Source organism: Dermacentor albipictus, chromosome 6, assembly GCF_038994185.2.
Source record: "Dermacentor albipictus isolate Rhodes 1998 colony chromosome 6, USDA_Dalb.pri_finalv2, whole genome shotgun sequence".
Taxonomy (NCBI): Eukaryota; Metazoa; Arthropoda; class Arachnida; order Ixodida; family Ixodidae; genus Dermacentor; species Dermacentor albipictus.
Window position 1 is genome coordinate 107,134,215 of NC_091826.1, and position 20,143 is coordinate 107,154,357.

A 20,143-nucleotide genomic window follows, 5' to 3' on the forward strand; every position below is an offset into this window, starting at 1 on the left:
CGTTCTGGATACTGGCAGATTGCTGTTGACGATATGGACAGAGAAAAACCGCGTTCATCCCACCTGATGGCCTATACCAATTTAAAGTAATGCCGTTTGGATTATGCAACGCCCCTGCAACCATTGAGCGTATAATGGACTCCTTGCTCCGTGGCTTCAAATGGTCCACTTGTCTCTGCTACCTCGACGACGTCATCGTCTTCTCGCCCACGTTCGACACTCACCTTGAGCGTCTAACAGCTATACTTGATGTATTTTGAAAGGCGAAACTGCAACTTAACTCGTCGAAATGTCGTTTCGGCCACCGCCAAATTACTGTTCTGGGCCACCTCGTTTATGCTTCCGGAGTACAGCCTGGTCCCGGCAAAACTCGCGCTGTCCGAGACTTTCTGGTTCCGAAGACAGCCACAGACGTTCGAAGTTTTGTCGGGCTACGCTCGCACTTTCGTCGTTTTGTCCAAGATTTTGAGGCAATTGTTAGACCCCTCACTTATCTTTTGAAGAAAGGCGTGCAATTCTCGTGGGGTGCAGAAGCCGCCGCCTTCTCTCGTCTCGTCACTCTTCTCTCCTCACCACCCGTTCTCGCCCACGTCTACCCTGATGCCCCTACAGAATTGCGTACAGATGCCAGCGGTCATGGCGTAGGTGGCGTCTTAGTCCAGCGTCAGCGTGGCCAGGATCGCGTTATTGCTTATGCAAGCCGCCTCCTCACACCATCGGAGCGCAACTATTCCATTACGGAACGAGAATGCCTTGCTGTAGTCTGGGTGGTTGCGAAGTTCCGCCCTTACCTCTACGGTCACCCTTTTTCCGTAGTCACTGACCATCATGCTCTTTGCTAGCTGGCTCTGTCCAGGCAGGCTTGGTCCATGGGCTTTGAGACTACAAGAATTTTCGTATTCTGTTGTCTACAAGTCTGGCCGCCTGCACCAAGACGCTGACAGCCTGTCGCGTTACCATGTTGACGACCCTGACTCCTCCAATATTACCAGTGCTGCTTGTATATTCTCTGTGTTGCAGCTGCTTCATTTCGCCGACGAGCAACGTCGTGACGCCAACATCAGAGGACTCATCGACCGTTTTGAACACTCTCCGGCCGACGCCACTCAATGCGTCTTCGTCCTCCGCGACGGTTTTCTGTACCGTCGTAACCTTCATCCGGATGGCTCTGAGTTCCTACTTGTTATACCTAAACACCTCCACTCTACCGTTCTAGAAGAGCTCCACGACGCACCAACGGCAGGACACCTCGGCGTATCTCGAACCTATGACCGTGTACGTCGCCGTTTATTCTGGCCGGGCCTTGCCCGTTCCATACGACGTTACGTCGCCGCTTGTGAACATTGCCAACGACGCAAGAAGCCTTCCCACCCCCCCCGCTGGTTACCCGCAGCCGCTCGACATCCCTGCCGAGCCCTTCCATCGTGTTGACTTAGACCTTCTGGGCCCATTTCTAGAATCTACATCAGGAAACAAGTGGGTTGCAGTCTTGGCTGACTACGCGACCCGCTACGCCGTAACCCACGATCTTCCGACCAGTTGCGCAACTGATGTTGCGGACTTCCTTCTACATGATATCATTTTGATGCATGGTGCTCCGCGTCAATTGCTAACAGACCGTGGCCGTACGTTTTTGGCGAAAGTCATTGACGACATCATGCGGGGCTGCTCTATTCAGCATAAATTTGCTACCTCCTACCACCCTCAAACAAACGGCCTCACTGAGCGTTTGAACCGTACCCTTACAGGCATGCTATCCGAATACATTTCAGACAACCACCGTGACTGGGACCGGGCTCTTCCCTACATTACCTTTGCATACAACTCTTCCCGTCTCGAAACTGCCGGCTTTTCCCCGTTTTACCTCTTTTATTGACGCTGACCAACGCTAATACTAGACACCGTGCTTCCGTCCACCACAGCTTCAACTAGCGCTTATCCCCGTGATGCAATCGCCCGTGCTGACCATGCTCGTCAACTTGCGCGCGTTCGTCTACAAGTCTCTCAAAACAAACATAAGCGACGCTACGACCTCCATCACCGTGATGTCCATTTTGCGCCCGGCACCCTTGTGCTGCTTTGGTCACCATCGCGTAAAGTTGGCCTTTGTGAGAAACTGCTTTCCTGTTATACCGGCCCATATCGCGTCCTCCTCCAAGTGACCGATGTCACCTATGAAATTGTTCTAGCAACGCCCACTACGTTCTTCGGTGTGACAGTGACATCGTCCACGTCACCCGACTAAAGCCCTACCACTCTCCACGTGCCTTGGATATTTAAAAGCACCGTGATGGCGCTTTTGTCGACGGCGGGCAGTATTACGATATTATTGGTAGATGCCCGAGAGAGGAGAAAAGCCGCTAGGGGGCCGTGGAGAACAGACGCGCTTCACATGGGCTCCCGCTTCTCGTGCCTGTCAACCAGGATCACGCCCAGCGACCAACTTAATTTTGCCAACTCCACAACCGGCAAGGTGAGAGAAATCGGCGGGCACTAGCCACCATCAAGTGAGTGTCCTATTTACTGATTTCTGCAACGACCGCACAGCCGCCTAGCTAAGCCCAACGCCGAACGAGCGGCTGCAACCCCGTGGCGCGTGCTCGCGCCGCTCGAGCGTATCTGCGAGCATAGCACGGGCGCCTGCCCACGCAGCGACGAACTCCCGAGATGAGCGAAGGAGCAGTAGAAGCAATCAACACACCAAAAGAACAGCTGGAAGACACAAACACAATGCAGATGGACCCGACTGAAGTAAACAACACAGAAACTGCCTGGAATTATGACGCAAGCAGCGGAAGAACTATTGAACGCGAGAGCATCTGGATTACGCGGGGCAGAAAAGGCAAGAAGGACGCAGAGCATCAAACGACACAAGAAAGCAACCCAGCCAAGCAACAAACGAATGGGAAGCCACCACCACCGCAACAGCGAAAGCCCCGAATGCCGCCTCTACCAGTCGACGACTACAAGGTCGTATTCCGCCCGCAACCAGGCCTCGAGCTTGCAAAGTGGAACAATGCCGCCATTATGCACGCCATCGGAAGAGCCAGCGGTTTCTCGCAGCAAGATTTCGGCGAAAAAGTGTGCGTTCAAGTGCAAAGAATTGAGAACCTGATTATTGCAAGCACGGCCGACTGGGAAGACGCGAAGAAACTCGAAAATATCAGCACAATACAACTTGGCGGCACTTTCTTCACTGTAAAAGGCAACACGAGAACCCCGGACGATGTATCCAGAGGCGTAATAAGCGGGCTCTTGCCCGGCATGAGTTAAGAACTCAAGGCAGGTCTTCGCGCACCAGCGAGGTACACCGTCCTCGACGTTCGTATGCTCGGGCAATCGTCCGCGGCCGTGATCTTTTTCCAAGGACCGCACGTTCCTTATTACGTCCGCTTCCAGAGTCTCGATTTTCGATGCCGACCCTACCGCAAGTCAGTGCAATACTGCAGAACTTGTGGCAACACGGGACACCGCCAGGATGTCTGCCCGAGACCACTGCCAGCCTTCTGCTCTAAATGTGGCAAAACCGATAAACTACCCGATCACGAGTGCAAACCCGCATGCAAGTTATGTGGAGAAGGGCACGAAACCGCGAGCAAAGATTGCAAGAAAAGACTGAAACCCAACCCGCCGCCATTCAACATACGACAGCAACGCATCGACAGGCTCAAAGTGAGAGACAGTCGCTGGAGCTCAGGCGGCGAACAATTCCCACAATTAGGAAGCACATCCACCAGCTTGAGGGGCAGTGATGGCAGCGTCCCCAAACGAAGTAGATCTAGATCTATACTCCTATCGCCTTCCCGATCACGCTCACGCTCGCACTCGCCGAAACGCGTGAGCTACGCGGATGTGGTAAGCGGATCGAGTGGATCGAGAACCACGAGCAGTTCCAAATTCTTGTCGGCCGAAGCTGCGGCCCTTCAGGCTCTCGAAAATAAGGTGCAAATTCAACAAAACACGTTGCACAATCAAAACAGTCAACTACAAAGCCAACAGGCTCTCATCGACAAGCTGATCCAATGTCAACAGATACAGCAAGACAACATAAACAGGCTTCTACAGAAGTGCGAGGAGCAAAAAGATATCATTGATAAACTGCAACAGAGATGTACGACAGGCCAAGAGAACATTGCACAGCCGCGACTCTCACTTCCCGACGCAGATGTTCAATCCGTAGTTGACGCACGATTCCAAATCCTCCAAGAAACTCTCATGAAAAATACCCACGACACAATTGAGAAAATCGTCCAGGCAGCAATAACGAATTTCGCCGCAAGTATAGCCAATAAGGTCAACACGCTAGACGCCAAGGTGGATGGACTCGCAGCGCAACAAAACAACTTCATAGCCCACATCAAGAAGACGTATGTAACAAAACAGCACCTCAACACGTCACTAAATGACATTCAGCCCGACAGAAAGCGGCCGCGAGCAAACGACCGAAGTGCCTCTCGTTCAATTTCACCTACCCGCGAGCGTCGGCAGGGAGCAGCAACAACCGAAGATGGCGGTCCCTAATCACAGGACTACAAATGCGCTTTCAACTCTCCGCATATGGCAGTGGAACTGTCGTTCCTATCGACCACGGCATGCTACCTTACAAGAATTTGTCAAACAAGACCCACCCGACCTCATAGCGCTGCAAGAAACAAATACACAAAACGTCCGGCTACAAGGGTACAACGCCCACGTACAAACGAAACGCACGGCAATTCTCACCAAGAAGAATATCACAGTACAGGAATTGGAACCCGTCAATACACCGATCGAACACACCTTAATCGAAATCATACCGGAGAGGAAATCGCTCAAGAGCGTATTCGTAGTCAGTGTGTACAGCCCTCCCAGAGACGCCCTTTCAGACTTCGACCACTTTGTCCGAGAAATTAAGAAGCGCACTGATGGTCACCAAGTCGTTATAGTTGGGGACTTCAACGCCCCACACACGGCCTGGGGATACCAGACCACCACGAAGAAAGGAGCCCGAGTGCACGACACTGCACAACAGCACAGACTCACCATGTGGAATGACCCACTCCAAACAACGAGGATAGGTAATAGTGTCTCCAGAGACACAAACCCCGATCTCACCTTCACGCTAAACGTGCCCTCGGCAGAATGGAGCCGACTCCCAGAAACCCTGGGCAGCGATCACCACATCCTCCAACTAACCGTGGCTCACACTCGCAAGCCCGCTAGGCTTGGAACGGCCCGGGTAACGGAGTGGAAGTTATTCAGAGACGTGCTAAATGTCGAGACCACCATCGAGAACATAGATGACTGGCTGGAGAAAGTCCTCGACACGGCAGAACGACACACGAAAACAATACAGCTGAATGAAGTAGTGCCAGCCGTCGACACGCATCTCCTCCACCTCTGGGAAGCCAGAAGAGCTCTTCTCAAGAGGTGGAAGAGACAGAAGCTAAACAAGAAATTAAAGAAGCGAATTGCCCTCCTCACCGAGCAAGCACAGGCGTACGCGGAGAGATTAGGAAGACAGAACTGGCACGCATTTTGCGACAAACTCCAGGGAACCCTGAGCACAAAGACGACGTGGCATCTCCTGCGCGCCCTTCTCGACAACGTCCCTACGAAGACACAGCAGTGACAGAACCTCTGTAGGCTCGTGCACAACCACGCCGGATCAGAAGAGAACCTCCTCCTCGAAATTCAGAAGAAGCTGTGCGGCGACCCACCCGTTAATACGACGGCATATGACAAAGTTTACGGTGGCAAACCAAACCCCGACCTTGACCAACCCTTCACGCATGCTGAACTCTCTGCAGCACTATCGACGCTCACAAGAAACACCAGCCCGGGCAAAGATCGGATCATGAACAAGCATCTTCGGAACCTTCCGCAGCAGGCTACCGCAGCCCTGCTCCAGTACTTCAACGAATGCTGGGAGAGAGGAAAGCTACCGGCTGCATGGAAGCACTCGGAGATTACCATGATCCCCCAAACCAAATAAACAGCTCAGCATCGAGAACTTGCGCCCAATTTCCCTTACCTCGTGCGTAGGGAAACTTTTCGAGCATATGATTCACAACCGGCTAACCTCGTACCTCGAAGACAACGGATATTTTCCAAACACTATGTTCGGTTTCAGGCAGAACCTGTCAACGCAAGATGTCTTTCTTCTACTCAAGGAAGACCTCATCGACCACCTGAGTACCAGAAGCAAATCATCGATTTTAGCCATCGACGTAAAGGGAGCCTTTGACAACGTCAGTCACGAAGCTATCCTCTGCAACCTCGAAGACGTGGGCTGCGGTTCCCGGACATACGACTATGTCAGGAATTTCCTCACGGACCGCACGGCCACCGTTGGAATATACAACCTGCGCAGCGACAGCTTCCGACTACCGAGCAAAGGCACCCCGCAGGGTTCGGTCATATCGCCGTTGCTCTTCAACGTCGCAATGATCAAACTACCCAGCCTCCTTGACGCGATACCAGACGTAAGACACGCTTTCTATGCAGATGATATCACGTTATGGACAAGGGCCTCAAACACTGGAACACAAGAAACATGCCTACAGGAAGCAGTAGATACCATCGAGAGCTACTTGCACAAATGCGGCCTCTGCTGTGCTCCCGAGAAGTCCGAACACCTCGTCCTCAAGTCAAGAACGAGAGGCAGACCACCCGGCTACGATGAACCCGATCCTAACGTCACCCTCAATGGAACACCCATTCCAAAAGTGGAAACCCTACGAGTTCTAGGGTTACACATACACAAAGACGGGTCCGGGGCGGCCACCCTCCCGCGACTACAGCGAACGCTATCACAGCTCACGCATCTCGTCAGGAGAGTTGCAAGCCATAGAAGCGGACTTAAAGAAGACGACACGCTACGCGTGATGCAAGCACTCCTCACCAGTCGCATAACATACGGCACGCCCTACCTCGCGCTGAAGAATGTAGAGGTAGAAAAAATTAACATTCAAATACGGAAAGCCACCAAAATCGCCCTGGGCCTACCATCTACGGCTTCGACTACGAGGCTTCTCAAGATGGGCGTACACAACACCTGGCAAGAGGTAGCTGAAGCTCACAAAGCCAGTCAGTTAGAACGACTGAAGCTCACGCCCACCGGAAGATCAGTGCTGCAACGGCTGAGCTACGGTGAAACCTTCATAGCCACCACGGACCGAAAAGAAAAAATTCCTGCGAACATCCGCGAATCCCTGTGCATAGCCCCAATTCCACGCAACATGCACCCCACGTACCACAAGGAAAGAAGACAAGCCCGAGTGGATGCTCTACGGCGAAGACACAGGCAAGATACGGACGCCAGATACACCGACGTAGCAAAATACCCGCAAAGAAACGCTTACGCCCTGAGCGTCGTAGATTCTCAGGGCAGAGAGCTAGCGTCTGCCACAGTCCGTGCACAAAACCCCGAGACTGCAGAAGAGACAGCGATCGCCCTAGCGACTACCACGTGCATGGACGCAGCTGTCATTTTCTCCGATTGTCAAGCAGCCGTCAGAAACTACGCTAAGGGTCGCGTGTCAACACAAGCACTGAAGCTATTGAAGCACCGCAGTACTCCGATCCCCTACACCTGCGTGACATGGGTTCCTGGGCACGAGGGGCTGGAGGGGAACGAAGCGGCACACGCCGTGGCCCGAGGCCACACCTGCCGGGGCAACCCTTCCTACTCTCGAGACGCCCAGTCTGCGCCAGCGGAGGCAGAGACCGTACCCATCACGTACTCAGGGATGCTTCAACATCACAGGCTGGAACGCAGGGTGTACCCACCACCTCACCCAAAGCTCAACAAAGAAGAAAGCACTACACTCAGAAGACTGCAAAGTAATACTTATATCCACGGAATCATCATGCATAGACTGTACCCAACGCTACAAGGATACCACTGCCCAATGTGCGGCGTACCGGACACCTTAGCGCACCTGATCATCGAATGTCCATGGCATATAGACAAAGACGCATTGCCTTCACCGAGAGACTGTTGCAACGCCAGACAAAGCGAAGACCTCATGGAAACGTGGGAGGCCAAGCTAGTCTCCGAGGACCTGGAACAACAACGACATCTCGTTGCCAGGGCCAAGGAAGCAGCGAAGGCCAGAGGGTTCCTGGAATGAGGAGACCTCCCACCGAGAGTTGAACCAGGGCTTACCCTGGAAAACTGTTTCCAAAATAAAAGTTTATTCCTCCTCCTCCTGCCCGAGAGACGAGCCGCCGTAAGAACGACGACGAAGTGGGTCTGTGCCCAATTATCGGAGCGCATGACAACGTAAACCGCAACCTATTGTGCGATATTGTGGAATGGGAAGGCATATGAAGCAGCTGTATACAACTTTACCTAGAGATTTACCTAGAAAACACAATTTGCGTTGAATGGGAAGGAACGAGGAGCAAGTTGATATCAAAATGGGACTGAGACAGATGGGCCCTCTATCTCCGCTACTGTTTGTGATGTACATGGTGAGGATGGAGAGGGTGCTAGAAGGAAGTAATACCGGGTTGAATCTCTATACAAACAGGCGGGCACAGTAGTAGAGCAGCAGCTTCTAGGTTTGTTGTTTGCGGACTACATCGTGTTGCAGAAGGATTGAAAAGGGGGCCAGTTGGAACCCATCCATTCTTGGCCAACGCACACACACGTCACTCGAGAAAGAAGAAAGAGCCAAGTGTTTGCTGTTTTCTTTCTCATGTTTGGTTTGTGTGCACGTTGTCCAAGAATCGACATCATGTTGCTCCCTAACAAGGAAAATAATATGCAACATCTGGCTAATGTCTGTGGACAGGAATGCGTGAATTTAGGTCTGAAATTTAGCCTTGAAAAATCAGGTGTTATGGTATTCAATCAAAACAGTAAAAAACAATGTCAATACAGGGCCAGGAAATACCTCGGGTAAACGAATATAAATATCTTGATATATGTATAAACGAAGGAAATAGATATATGAAACACAGGGAAAAAGAATAACAGCAAAAGGGAAGAGAAATGCGGCCCTAATGAAACACATGGCGCTATGCCAATACGATAGGTACGAGGTGTGTCTGGGTAACGCGTAATGGTTCAAGGACTAGCATTTGGAAATGCGGTCCTAGAAGTCAGACGTACAATCGGTACTCGATGCCGGTCAGGGGTACAAATTGAAGTCCGTGGTACAATCGGTACTCGATGGCGAACAAAGGTCAGTGGGACGCATCGGATTGGACTTTCACGGGAAGACTACAAATGAAGCTATGCAGGGTGATACGGGCTGGACAAGTTTTGAAGTGAGTGAAGCTCAGAGTCAAATTGGTTGTGAAGAACGTCTGAGGAATATGGAAGAACCTAAATGGGCTGGGATTATGTTCAGGTATCTGTACAGAAAAAAAACATTGATTCACCATGGAGGAAAAGAACAAAAAAGCTTGCCAGCATGCATGCGACCTGTATGGTAAGCAACATGGCAACAAACAACGTCAAGTGGCAGAGAGGCTGCGACACTCTGATGGGTTGCAGGAATAGAGATGAAACCTGTGATGAGTAAGTAATTAAGAGGAAAAGAAAAATCAAAATCAGTCAAGAAATAATTTATGACAACTCAAGGGGAAGCTCCTTACCTTTCGAAGCAAGATCGGAATGCCATAGACGAAGAAATTTTAAAGCGAGTCACAATAAAGAAGAAGAAGCGTATGCTTGCTGCGGTAAAGCTAGGGAAACGACGGAGCATGTTTTATTCGAACGTGAATGTATCTGACCAGCGGTCGATTTAGGCACCTCTGGCCTTCTTGAAGCCCTTGGGTTCAGCGAGAGCAGGGGGAAAGGAAACATGTGTGCAATAGAGATAAGTAATATGCGATTTGAAGATTAGCGGAAGAAAAGTAGGGAAAAGGCCACCAACGGAGGCGTACAAAAACAAATTCCCAATAGGGGTTGAGAAAGTTTGGTGATGAGAATTCTTCGCGTTCTTTTTCAAAATAAAGGTAGGACATTAGGTAATTAACCAATAACAGCTTGGTGGCGCAACCCACCGCCCCGTTCTATAGGGGACGCTCATAGCATCCATCCATCTATCTGTGCTTGTGTGCGCTGCTGGATTTTTTGCAACACTACCAGATGGCGCTCGCCTCCGCGCAGCCAAGCCGGTGTCGCCGTGGCAGCGTTTCACAGTTTGTGCGTATGGCACGTGCTGTCCCTGCTTTGCTATGCAACAAAAATGCAGGTGCTGGGCGGTGGAGGTCACTTGCTGGGCTGAGATAGTGTAAACGTTTCAATCGTCCATAGACTGAAGAGAGCGCTTGGAGCTGCCGTCTAAACAGCCTGCTGGCTACGTATGCAGAAGGATCACGCAAACACGCACCACAAGAATGGGTACAAAGCGTGCACTCAGCGCTGAGGGCACCCAGGCCCGAAAGAAGCGTCGGGCAAAACAGGAGCTTCTTCGCAGCGCAGCGAAACGTGGTGCAAACGACGTATTTATGCATAGAATGTACCCATACAAATATAATATTTACTTGAATTATGTACAGCCTATAATTCTGTTAAACTTAATTACGCAACATTACATGAAAATTGATAAGCAAGACATTACCGACGCTGGTATTTTCAATCTACTGCTTAAACTTGACCCAACAAAGGTAGTGGCCCCGACGACATACCTAATGACTTCCTCATCAGATATACGGAGTGGTGCAGTAAACATCATGGTCTATTTTTCTGGATATCACCCACGACTTCACAACTGCCTTATGATTGAAAAATTGCAAAGGTAATCGTTTCACAAGGGAGGTGATATAACATTACCTTCCAATTTGAGATCTATTTCACAAACTTGCACATCACGTAAACTTCTAGAACACATAATCTTAAAGCACATATAAGCACGTATAACTTGCACTGCTTATATCAGTTCTTGTATAACCTGGACTTTGTTTTCGGGGCACTGTACAGAATTATTGTACTGCCCAACTCCCACGCTATCGAAGGCGAGCCGCAGTATAGAAAATAAATAAATAAATAAATAAACCATAAATAAATAAATAAATAAATAAATAAATAAATAAATAAATAAATAAATAAATAAATAAATAAATAAATAAATAAATAAAACAGTTCTGCCGCAACGCCATGTGACGTTTGAGGAAATGGTGATGCTCAACACTCCAGAGATTTTGAACAGTGGCGCACAATGCCTCAAGCAGACAAACAGCAGTGGTGCACTCAAGGTATCGTTTAAGATTAACGCACCGCTCTCGTTTTGCAATAAACGCTTAAAAAGCTACACATTCGCAGCCAACATTACCGCTAATTATCGCCAGTCAAAGCAAACTGCATAAAAAGTTTCTCTCGCATAGATTCTCACAGTGCGTGACACCGCATATTTTTTAGCCGGACGGGTAAATACAAAGTTCGCCATGTACGCCTCTAATCCTCTCCCATAAAAAGAGTTTATTCATTTGGTGAGAAAATATTTCTGTGATCAAGAAGAGCGGATTGTTGGGCTAGTTTTCTTTCTATAATTTAATCAGTAACTTACCGCAATAAAAACCACAGACACAAGAAAGGTGGACAAAAACAAGCGCTTGCCTTTGTCAACCGTTCTTGTGCCTGTGGTTTTTATTGCGCTCAGCTACTGATTCAATTATTTATGCGACATATTTTTTCAGATTCAGGTTCATAATTAAGCCCTTCCCCCCCCCCCCCCCTCCTAACCCGCCTTTGTTTTTTTTTTGGTAAAAGGCCACCAACCAAAATGACACACGTGCTCACCAGTATGTAAGCGATAAATAGACCGACAATGAGCGTAATGGCGACGACCACAGGCGACTGTGTTCCCACGATTGCCACCTTGGCGATAATGATGAGTGTGTTCTGGATAGTCTGTTTGGCAGCAAGGAAGCAGCGGGCCTCCATGGTTTCTACGTCGGTCGAGAAGCGGTTCAGCACACGGCCTCGTGGTGTTGCATCGAAGAAGGACACGGGACTCTGCACCAAGTGACTCAGCATGTCGTTGTGAAGCGATCGTGAAAGGCACTTCACGGTGAAAGCGACCAGTACGCTCCCAAGAATCCGAAAGCCCACTGTGAGGAAAGCACAGAGATACGTCGTAATTAGAAGTTTTGCCACTGACCATGCGAGGGAGCCAAACAATGTAAATGAAATTGCGGTGCACGAAAACGGGATGACGACAAACATACATACCGCGCCTTTAACTGAACTTTTATACCAACAACTGGCCATTTGTACTGCGGTGACTTTTCCTTATTAGCAATCTTAATGCTTCGTGATGATAATTATTTATTTCCCAAGTGAGACACATTGAAGGGCTGCTGAGTCAATCCATCCTGCACCATTCTGCGTTAACAGTTTCTGATATCCGACTAGTCAGCTGATCCATATGCTCGTTCACTAAGTGAATTTGTGAAAGGAAGATGAAGAATTATACTTGCGGCAACGAAATGGATGATTGTTTTGAAGGTTATTGTAATTATGTTTTCATAATCTATTGTTACCACATTTGTAAGAATGCCCGGCGTCTTTTTGTTCGACAGGACAATGGCAGCAAGTTGGCAAGTTATTATTTCTGAGAAACGTGGTATAAACGTTAGGAACAGGGATAAGCTGCCTCAGAAAGGTTGGCCAACGTTTCGATAGGAGGACCTATCTTCGTCAAGGGCAACCTCGTCATCCTTTCCGGGTTAGTTTTAACGGGTTAGTGCAGTGACGTCACGTGCACTCGGTGTCGGGGTCGGCTGGCTGTAAAGAGAGAGACTGAAAAGAAAATGAGCGAGGTCGTTTGAAGGCTCTAGGCGTGGCTTCTTAGGCGAGGGCACAAGAGCGGTACAGTGGTAAGGCGGCAGAAAAAAGGAGAGAACGAACAGCGAAAGATAAAGACACAGGACGGTGGGGTGTTGGGGGAGCGGGAGGTCAGGGAGCCATCTGATGTGTCGTAGGCGGCGTGCATTCGTGGTTTTAGAAGAGCTGGTAAGCCGGTCAGTGTGCGAGTAACAAAACCACAAGTTGAAAGAATGACTTGAGTAGCGTAGCAGCAACGTGTCGGGGTAATTTTGAAAGGGTTAAGGTGGCCACGCGGAGTCTACGGACAATGGACGGGGTAGCTGCAAGGCGGCGGCTTGGTCTTACAAAGGCCGTTAGCCTCAGTAGTTCGGCATAGGCGTCATCGCAGCGGCATATAGACGTTGCGCGACCCTGTGTGATCGCGATGCCGAAAGAAGATATCCTGGCGTCTCGGACTTTGCAGTATGTCAGTGTGGTTCTTTAAAAGGAAAGCAAAAGTAAAATCATAGAGCAAAAAACAGGAGGAAAGAAAAAAAAAGCCGGAAAAACCAATACGAGGGTGACAGCAGAGAAAACGGGAGGGGGCAAGCGTACATGGGCAAACGGCTCGTATGGTTGACATATACACAAAACGTGGAAGAGAATAACAAATGCAGTGATAGGGGGGAGTCAGGGAAGAACTGGAGAGGGAGGAGTAGGTGAGATCGAGAATCGAGGTTAGCTGGTGCCATAACATGTTTTGTGCCATTGTGATATGAGAGTGTCTGGTCCAAATTACAGCTTTTAGCGATTCTACGTTGCCACGTGCCAAATTGATCTCCGTCGAGTGTGGGCACCTAAACATGTGTATGAGGTATGATTCTGCATATATCCCCTCGCGAGGAGAACAGAAATTTGTGTGTTGTGTATAGACCTTACCTTGTGGAATATACGACCATGTTCATCGAAGTGGCTGGCTACTGTTTTAGGTAAATTGTGTTTTGCATCTGCGCGGTGGCCGCTGAGTCTTGTATGAATATGTTGTCTAGTCTTACACATGTATTATTTGTTACAAGCGGCTCATTCTGGGCAGTTTTGAGAAAGAAATTCAGCATTCGGGGTCCGCACGGGACACTTCCATGGCAACACATGTAGGACAGTCATCAAGGATCCTCCGCATGCAACGAAGTCAATGTAGTCTACCGCTGTATATGCGCCTGCCTGGGTTTTCATAAGCTAGTGTTTCTTATTATGTGTTATTCAATTGTAACTGAGAAAGTTCACTTGCACGTTAATTGCAAGTGGTTAACTATGATGTTTTCAACCATTGTATATGAAGAAGTATGAATTTCTTGTACTTCATTAGTGTGAAGTGCGTCTTTAGTGTTGTAATCTGTTGTCCTTCCCAAACTTTCTAGCACCCTCTGTAAGCTTCCTTGCATTTATTATATTTTTGGTGTTTATTGTATTAAAATATCTCTCCCACACACCACCCTTCCTCTTTATGTGATGTTTGATTGGCCATGAGGGTAAATAAATGGAGAAAAAGAAAACGAAAGCAGAAGAAGAAAGAAGAAGAATACAGACAAGTCACTTTTGAAAGACATTGAGAATATACAATTTTTCGAATTTAGTTTCCTCTTTATGCATACAGCATCACGCTGTGCACATACAGGGGGCAGGCTAAAAGCTCACCGCCGGACCAGGCCCACACATCTTGTGACAGGGCATTGAGCACATCGGTATGAAGGCACTTCTCAAGTTGTAATAAACACGGCGGAAATTTGCACGAGTGTATATCCGAAAGTAAAGGAAGTGTTTAATTAACAGATCAACAAAGAATTGACACAATGACCATTATAGCAACACAATATTGCAGAGCGTTACAGTGTAGCTTATGTACCGGTCATCCGTTTCTTTTACCATGTTGTTCGTGCCTTGGGAAGGTATTTCATATGTATCTGCAACTAGATGTTTTAATGCGCTATCAAGATGCTCTAGCTTTATTTGTATACGCAGTGTCGAATGTTATACTACAACACCCCGTTTCTTCGCGATATGGTTGTTGCGGGCTTGTTGTTATAACGACATCATACGGCAAACAGAGCAGACGCCGTGGCGATAAATTAAGGAACTGGACAACATGGCCACTGAATTCCTACTAAAGCTATTTGTGAAGGGATGAAGGATATTGACAGAGAAAACCAACTCAAACCCAGAAAAAGAATGCACGCACACACAGATAACAAACGATTACATCAGTGACTAGGATATTCTGAGTACGCTTTATGCGTGAGAGAGAGTAGGGGAAGGTTAATTATTTAGATACCGCGATTTCCTTGTGAACCTATGGAATGGATGCAGCACTGATGCCAGGCCCGCACTTGACAATCGTAAAGGCCTCGATGATCTTGGTTGTCGGCGGTTCTGCGTGTCTCTTTACGATGGAGACTTCCGCGACTTTAGGCGTGTACCCACATGGCCGACAGTGCAGAGCCAAGTTGCTGCCACACTTCCGTTTTTCATTGTTGACATGCTCCCGGAAGAGATAATTGAGGCAATACCCGGTGTGCCGCGCGTAGTATCGACCTCAGTTCAGCGGGATGTCATGAACCACCCCCGTGATACAACTGGTGAAGGGCGCCTGGATCCTCTTCTCACGTCCTTTGTTCGTCGGAGGTTCGTGCTGGCTGACCCTCGTATATAATGTGTTCATCTTACTTGAGCGGAGAAATTCCCAGACACACACACGCACTGTTAGACCACCATGTTAGGCCAAGCAATGCTGCGACACCTAAAGCCACCCAAATCTGCTCATTATATGCGACATACTGCTGAACTGGTAACAATATTGGATATTATTACTGGAGAAGTTCGAATTTTAGTTTGGTGAGGCGGCGAAGCTAAACAAAAACCGTTAAGTATAGGACGATGTTTTCAGCTTTCATAAGAAGCCTTCTTTTTAAGCAGCAAAATTTATCATATTCATGCCACTTCGACATGTTGGTTTTCAAGAAGTCTAACATTTGTGAACACTTCGCCAGAACAGAGTATTTTCAACGAAGCCGCAGCGCTTCCGTTGTTTAAATGTCAGAATGCACAACATGTTTCAACGAAAACGCTACAAGCGAATATTAAATAGTGTACGTATGTCGGTTAATGCAATAAGTGCACATGTAGGCTTGAGTAATGTAAACGTATGAGACAGCGGATGCTAGGAAGCAGCGATGTGCAATTTATGTAATGGTAGTAATTAAAAAATAACAGTGCTGCTTACAGTCTCTTTTATGTAAGCAAACGTTATGCAGAAACTATCGACCATGTTTGTCAAGGTAAGCGAATAGCTCGAACGAATGGACGAAGAACAGCGAGCGAGCGACAGTCCCCCCTCGCCCTCCCTCTCCCCCTCTTTGCTGTTCAGTCCGACAACACAGTTGCCGAGAGCACGCATCCTTTCACTCGGCACCTTCTCGGAGTCCCCCCGTGGCAGCCTTGGAGAGCGAACGCGTCCGCTTCATGCTCTGGTTGGTGTGACGTTGTCAACACAGTCAGTGTTAGATCGAACGCTCGCCTGCGTGTGAGGTGTTTACTTCGTGGGCGAGAATCTGCTGTGGATTCTTGCTCGCCGCATCGTACACGATGGGCAGGTCACCGCCGGGAGGCCAGCGAAACGTGAGACGAACGAGCGAGCAACAGCCTTCCCTCCTTTTTCCCATGGTTCCGTCCGGCCACTCGCTTGCCCAAGCGCACGCGCCCTTTCCCTCATAGCACAATTCGTTTCCAGCAGACCGTTCTGACAAGGAGAGGAAGAGACGATGATACACGCTGAACTAGCAACTGAATGTTTATTATTTTTCCTACACTTTTTATAGCACAAGACATCCAATGCTTCAATTTTGTCCTGCCGAGTATCCGCCTCCTTAGGTTGAATTATCGTCTTTGCGCAAGTAACGCTTTTGTTTTTCTGTTAGTAGTATTGATGGTGTACTGATGCAAGATTTCCCCTTTCTGTCAATTGTCATGGCTGCTAAAATTTCGCGCATCAGTTTGTCTTTGCTTTTTCCTAAAACTTTGATGTCGTGAGATTGAACGGTACAATGGTGCTGGCGATAATGAAAAGCGATATGCCCAGCGGAGAGTCCTTCCAAAGATGCTGCATGCTCTATTGTCTTGTCATTGATACACGTCCCTGTTGGTCCTGTATATCGTCGGCCACATGGTAAGGGTATATTATAACCCCTGTTCTGCAGGTAGTGTGATTCTTCTCATGGTTTATTGTGCATTGCTTATTTCGCTGGCCATTATTGACTCGTACGCACATTGAATACGCCTTGTTTGGTGCTGAGCACACAACCGTGATGCCTTTATTTCCGGCTATCTTCTTTATCTTGTGGGTTAGGCCGTCTAGATAAGGTACAACGGCGACCTTGTTCCTTTTCTGTAGAATGCTTGCTTCTTGTTGAACCTTGCTGTTCAAGAGTCTCGTATTCTTTAGGAACCCTTCGGCGACCGCCGTAAGCAGGCCTTTGGTATAGCCACCGTTGTTGAGCCTGGTTACCGGGTGCATGAAGCTCTCTTCCATTACGTGATGACACGACTTCTTTAGGGCAGCCCGTAACACTGTGGTCATGATGGCTCGTTTTACATTCTTAGAATCGTCGGAAACGTATGTCAGGAACCCGTTACAATAGCGGGTTTCGCACTTCCGGCATGTGTGCTGCTTTTCGAAGGCGATGCCCAAATCAGGAAACCTAGTGAAAACATGTTGGCGGGCTAGTTGTGTAGGTTCTCACCCTATCACTCTATCAAGAAACCGGATATATTTTTCTCACATTTCAAAGGGGAAGTTTAAACCAGGACACGCTTCATGGAAAGTGGTCAGGACAGCTTCCCTACATTTGTTCAGCTCTAGCTCGTCCGGTGTATTGCCAAACACGAGAAAATCCTCCACGTAGCGAAAAAATGCTAGAACGTGGTTGTCTTTCAAGGCATCCTCAATTCTTCTGCCCAAAGAGATGTTTCAAACTGAGGAGTCGGATAATCGGCGTGACACAAAAAAGAAGCATTGGCTGTCTTGTGCTATAGGAATTTTAAGAAATTAATAATAAACCTTTAGTTGCTAGTCCAGCGTGCGTCGCCGTCTCTTCCTGTCCGTGTCAGAACGTTCTGCTGGAAACCAATTATGTTATGTGCAATCAACGAGCTCAGGGCAACCACTATTCTGAACATTCCCTCAACTTCTCATGACGAGTGAGCGAGCGAGCGAGCGAGCTAACTAGGTACAGTGCGCCCCCTCTTCCCCCTCCCGCCCTTCTTCGCCACACGGTTGCCCGAGAGTACGCACCGCTCTCTCTCCTCGCGTTTCCTCCTTACCCCAATTGCGACCACCGTGGTACCACCGACCTCCGACGAGAATGACCGAAAGAGACAAAGGTTCGCTTTAAAATTCTTCAAATCCAATCTGCAAGAGTGCTTAAAGTAAGTCGTTTACGTCAGAATCAGAATCAGTTTTTATTAAGATAATTAGAAACATTACAAGGTGTTAATACACAGAAGGACGTACCGAAGTCAAAGACGGCAATGGGACCTCCTTGACAAATTAAATGTAATAAAACAAAAATTACAGCAGTTTCAACAAATCCTTAGTATGGAAGAATTACAGGTATTAGTATGAATCGCATGACTTAAGAATTACATGTGCATAAATGTCATGAAAAAAAAGCAATGTAACATAATCTCGCTGACAAACAATAAAGTAACAGCGTAGGTGATGTGACTAACACAGTATAATTTGCTAACTCGAATGTACATGTAAGGTAGAAACAGAAACCTAATGGTATGGCTATGAAAACGAAATGAAGCCACCCTGAAAGAATGGTTGAGATTGTGAACTAGGCATCAGTATTCAGCAGAATGTAATCGTTTAGTTGTTTCTTAAATTCGTGAATTTTAAGTGTTTTTATATGTAGTCGTAGCGTGTTCCAGAATCCGATAGATGAAAAATAGACGCTCTGCTAATCGGATTTATGTTGACTGGGAATTGCGTAGTCTCAATTTGAAGTTAGTAGTAGTCTGTTGGGAAGAGAGAATCCTCCACAGATTTAATCCGCTGTCAATAATGGGAACCATCGTTTGTTCTTCCGACAATGTCTACATGTTATTTTTTTTCGTCTTCGCTGCAAATCATTGCGTACTTCGATAAATTATTTGCCAAAAACCGACTAGTGGTGCCTACCAACGGAAGATTCCCCAAAAGTACCCCGAAAATGTCGCTTCCGTCGAAAGTTTAATCACAAATGAGCCTGCTGCGCTTTAGCAAAAAGCGGTTTACACTGCGCTCAGAAATCTGCGCAAGACAGAATTTAGGCGCTAAATTTCCACCCCATCGTTCTATGTGAAGTTCACTGCCATGATTCATCCTTTGAAAGAGTGCGAGCATTTGTGAAATTAACCGAATGAACGAATGAACGCCAGAATGAATGAGTTCAACACCATTTCATTGCTTGATGCAGTCTGTAATATCCATTCACTTTTTGCTCTTGAAGCGCGATTAGACGAGCATGCGGCAAGGAGCGCTGTCTAGTTTAAAAGCTGTCTTCTGCTTTCGACAACAATAAAAAGGCATAAAAAAGAAATTGTAAAAAGAAAGTAAAGTAAGAAATAAAATAAAACAGCTTCACGCTTATGGAACCAGTAGCGTCGTTTGCGGAATTTCTTTTGATTTCAAACTTCTAGTATTTTTATGCACCCAAGTAGGAGGCGTCAGTGGGTGTCGGTGGAGGCTGAATGAACAGAAGCAGCATGCTTTCGAATTCAAACTAAACAATTTATTCTTCGAGGATTTCCTCACCGAGGTTTCCCAGTAGGTTCGATTTAAGTGAAAAACTGAATAGACGGAGTTAAAGTAACGGAAGCTGGCGAGAACCCGGGTCACAGTAACCGGTACAAAGCGCGACAAACACCGCCTACACGTGACCTACCATCTGCAAGACACAAGGCGACGAGTATGCCAACCCACGGTGGTTGCGATGCTGCTGAGTCGTGAACCGCGGAGGCGTCAGTCCATCGCTTGATCCAGAGCTGCTGCATTCCGAAGGCGCTCGCAGAACCAAGGAACATGAGGACGCTGATGGGCGCTGGCCACTGCGCCAAGCGAAGCAGGCTGCCCAGCACCTGCCACGTTGTCTGGAAGCAATACGAGTCATTTGTGCACATTGGCGAACATTTGCCACTTTGACAGCATCTATCTATCTATCTATCTATCTATCTATCTATCTATCTATCTATCTATCTATCTATCTATCTATCTATCTATCTATCTATCTATCTATCTATCTATCTATCTATCTATCTATCTATCTATCTATCTATCTATCTATCTATCTATCTATCTATCTA

The 20,143-nt window shown here is 47.9% G+C and overlaps 1 protein-coding gene across 2 annotated transcripts in view; it reads right to left on the reverse strand.

The window, feature by feature from the left end:
- LOC135905005 (ATP-binding cassette sub-family C member 2-like) overlaps positions 1 to 20,143 on the reverse strand; it is a 190,191-nt gene that overhangs the window by 49,361 nt on the left and 120,687 nt on the right. For both annotated transcript variants that reach the window (XM_070541223.1, XM_065436005.2), the window contains 2 exons: positions 19,726 to 19,930; positions 11,738 to 12,048 (listed from right to left, as the gene is read on the reverse strand). In XM_070541223.1, the coding sequence (XP_070397324.1) occupies positions 11,738 to 12,048; positions 19,726 to 19,930 (516 nt within the window). The remainder of the gene's footprint in view (positions 1 to 11,737; positions 12,049 to 19,725; positions 19,931 to 20,143) is intronic.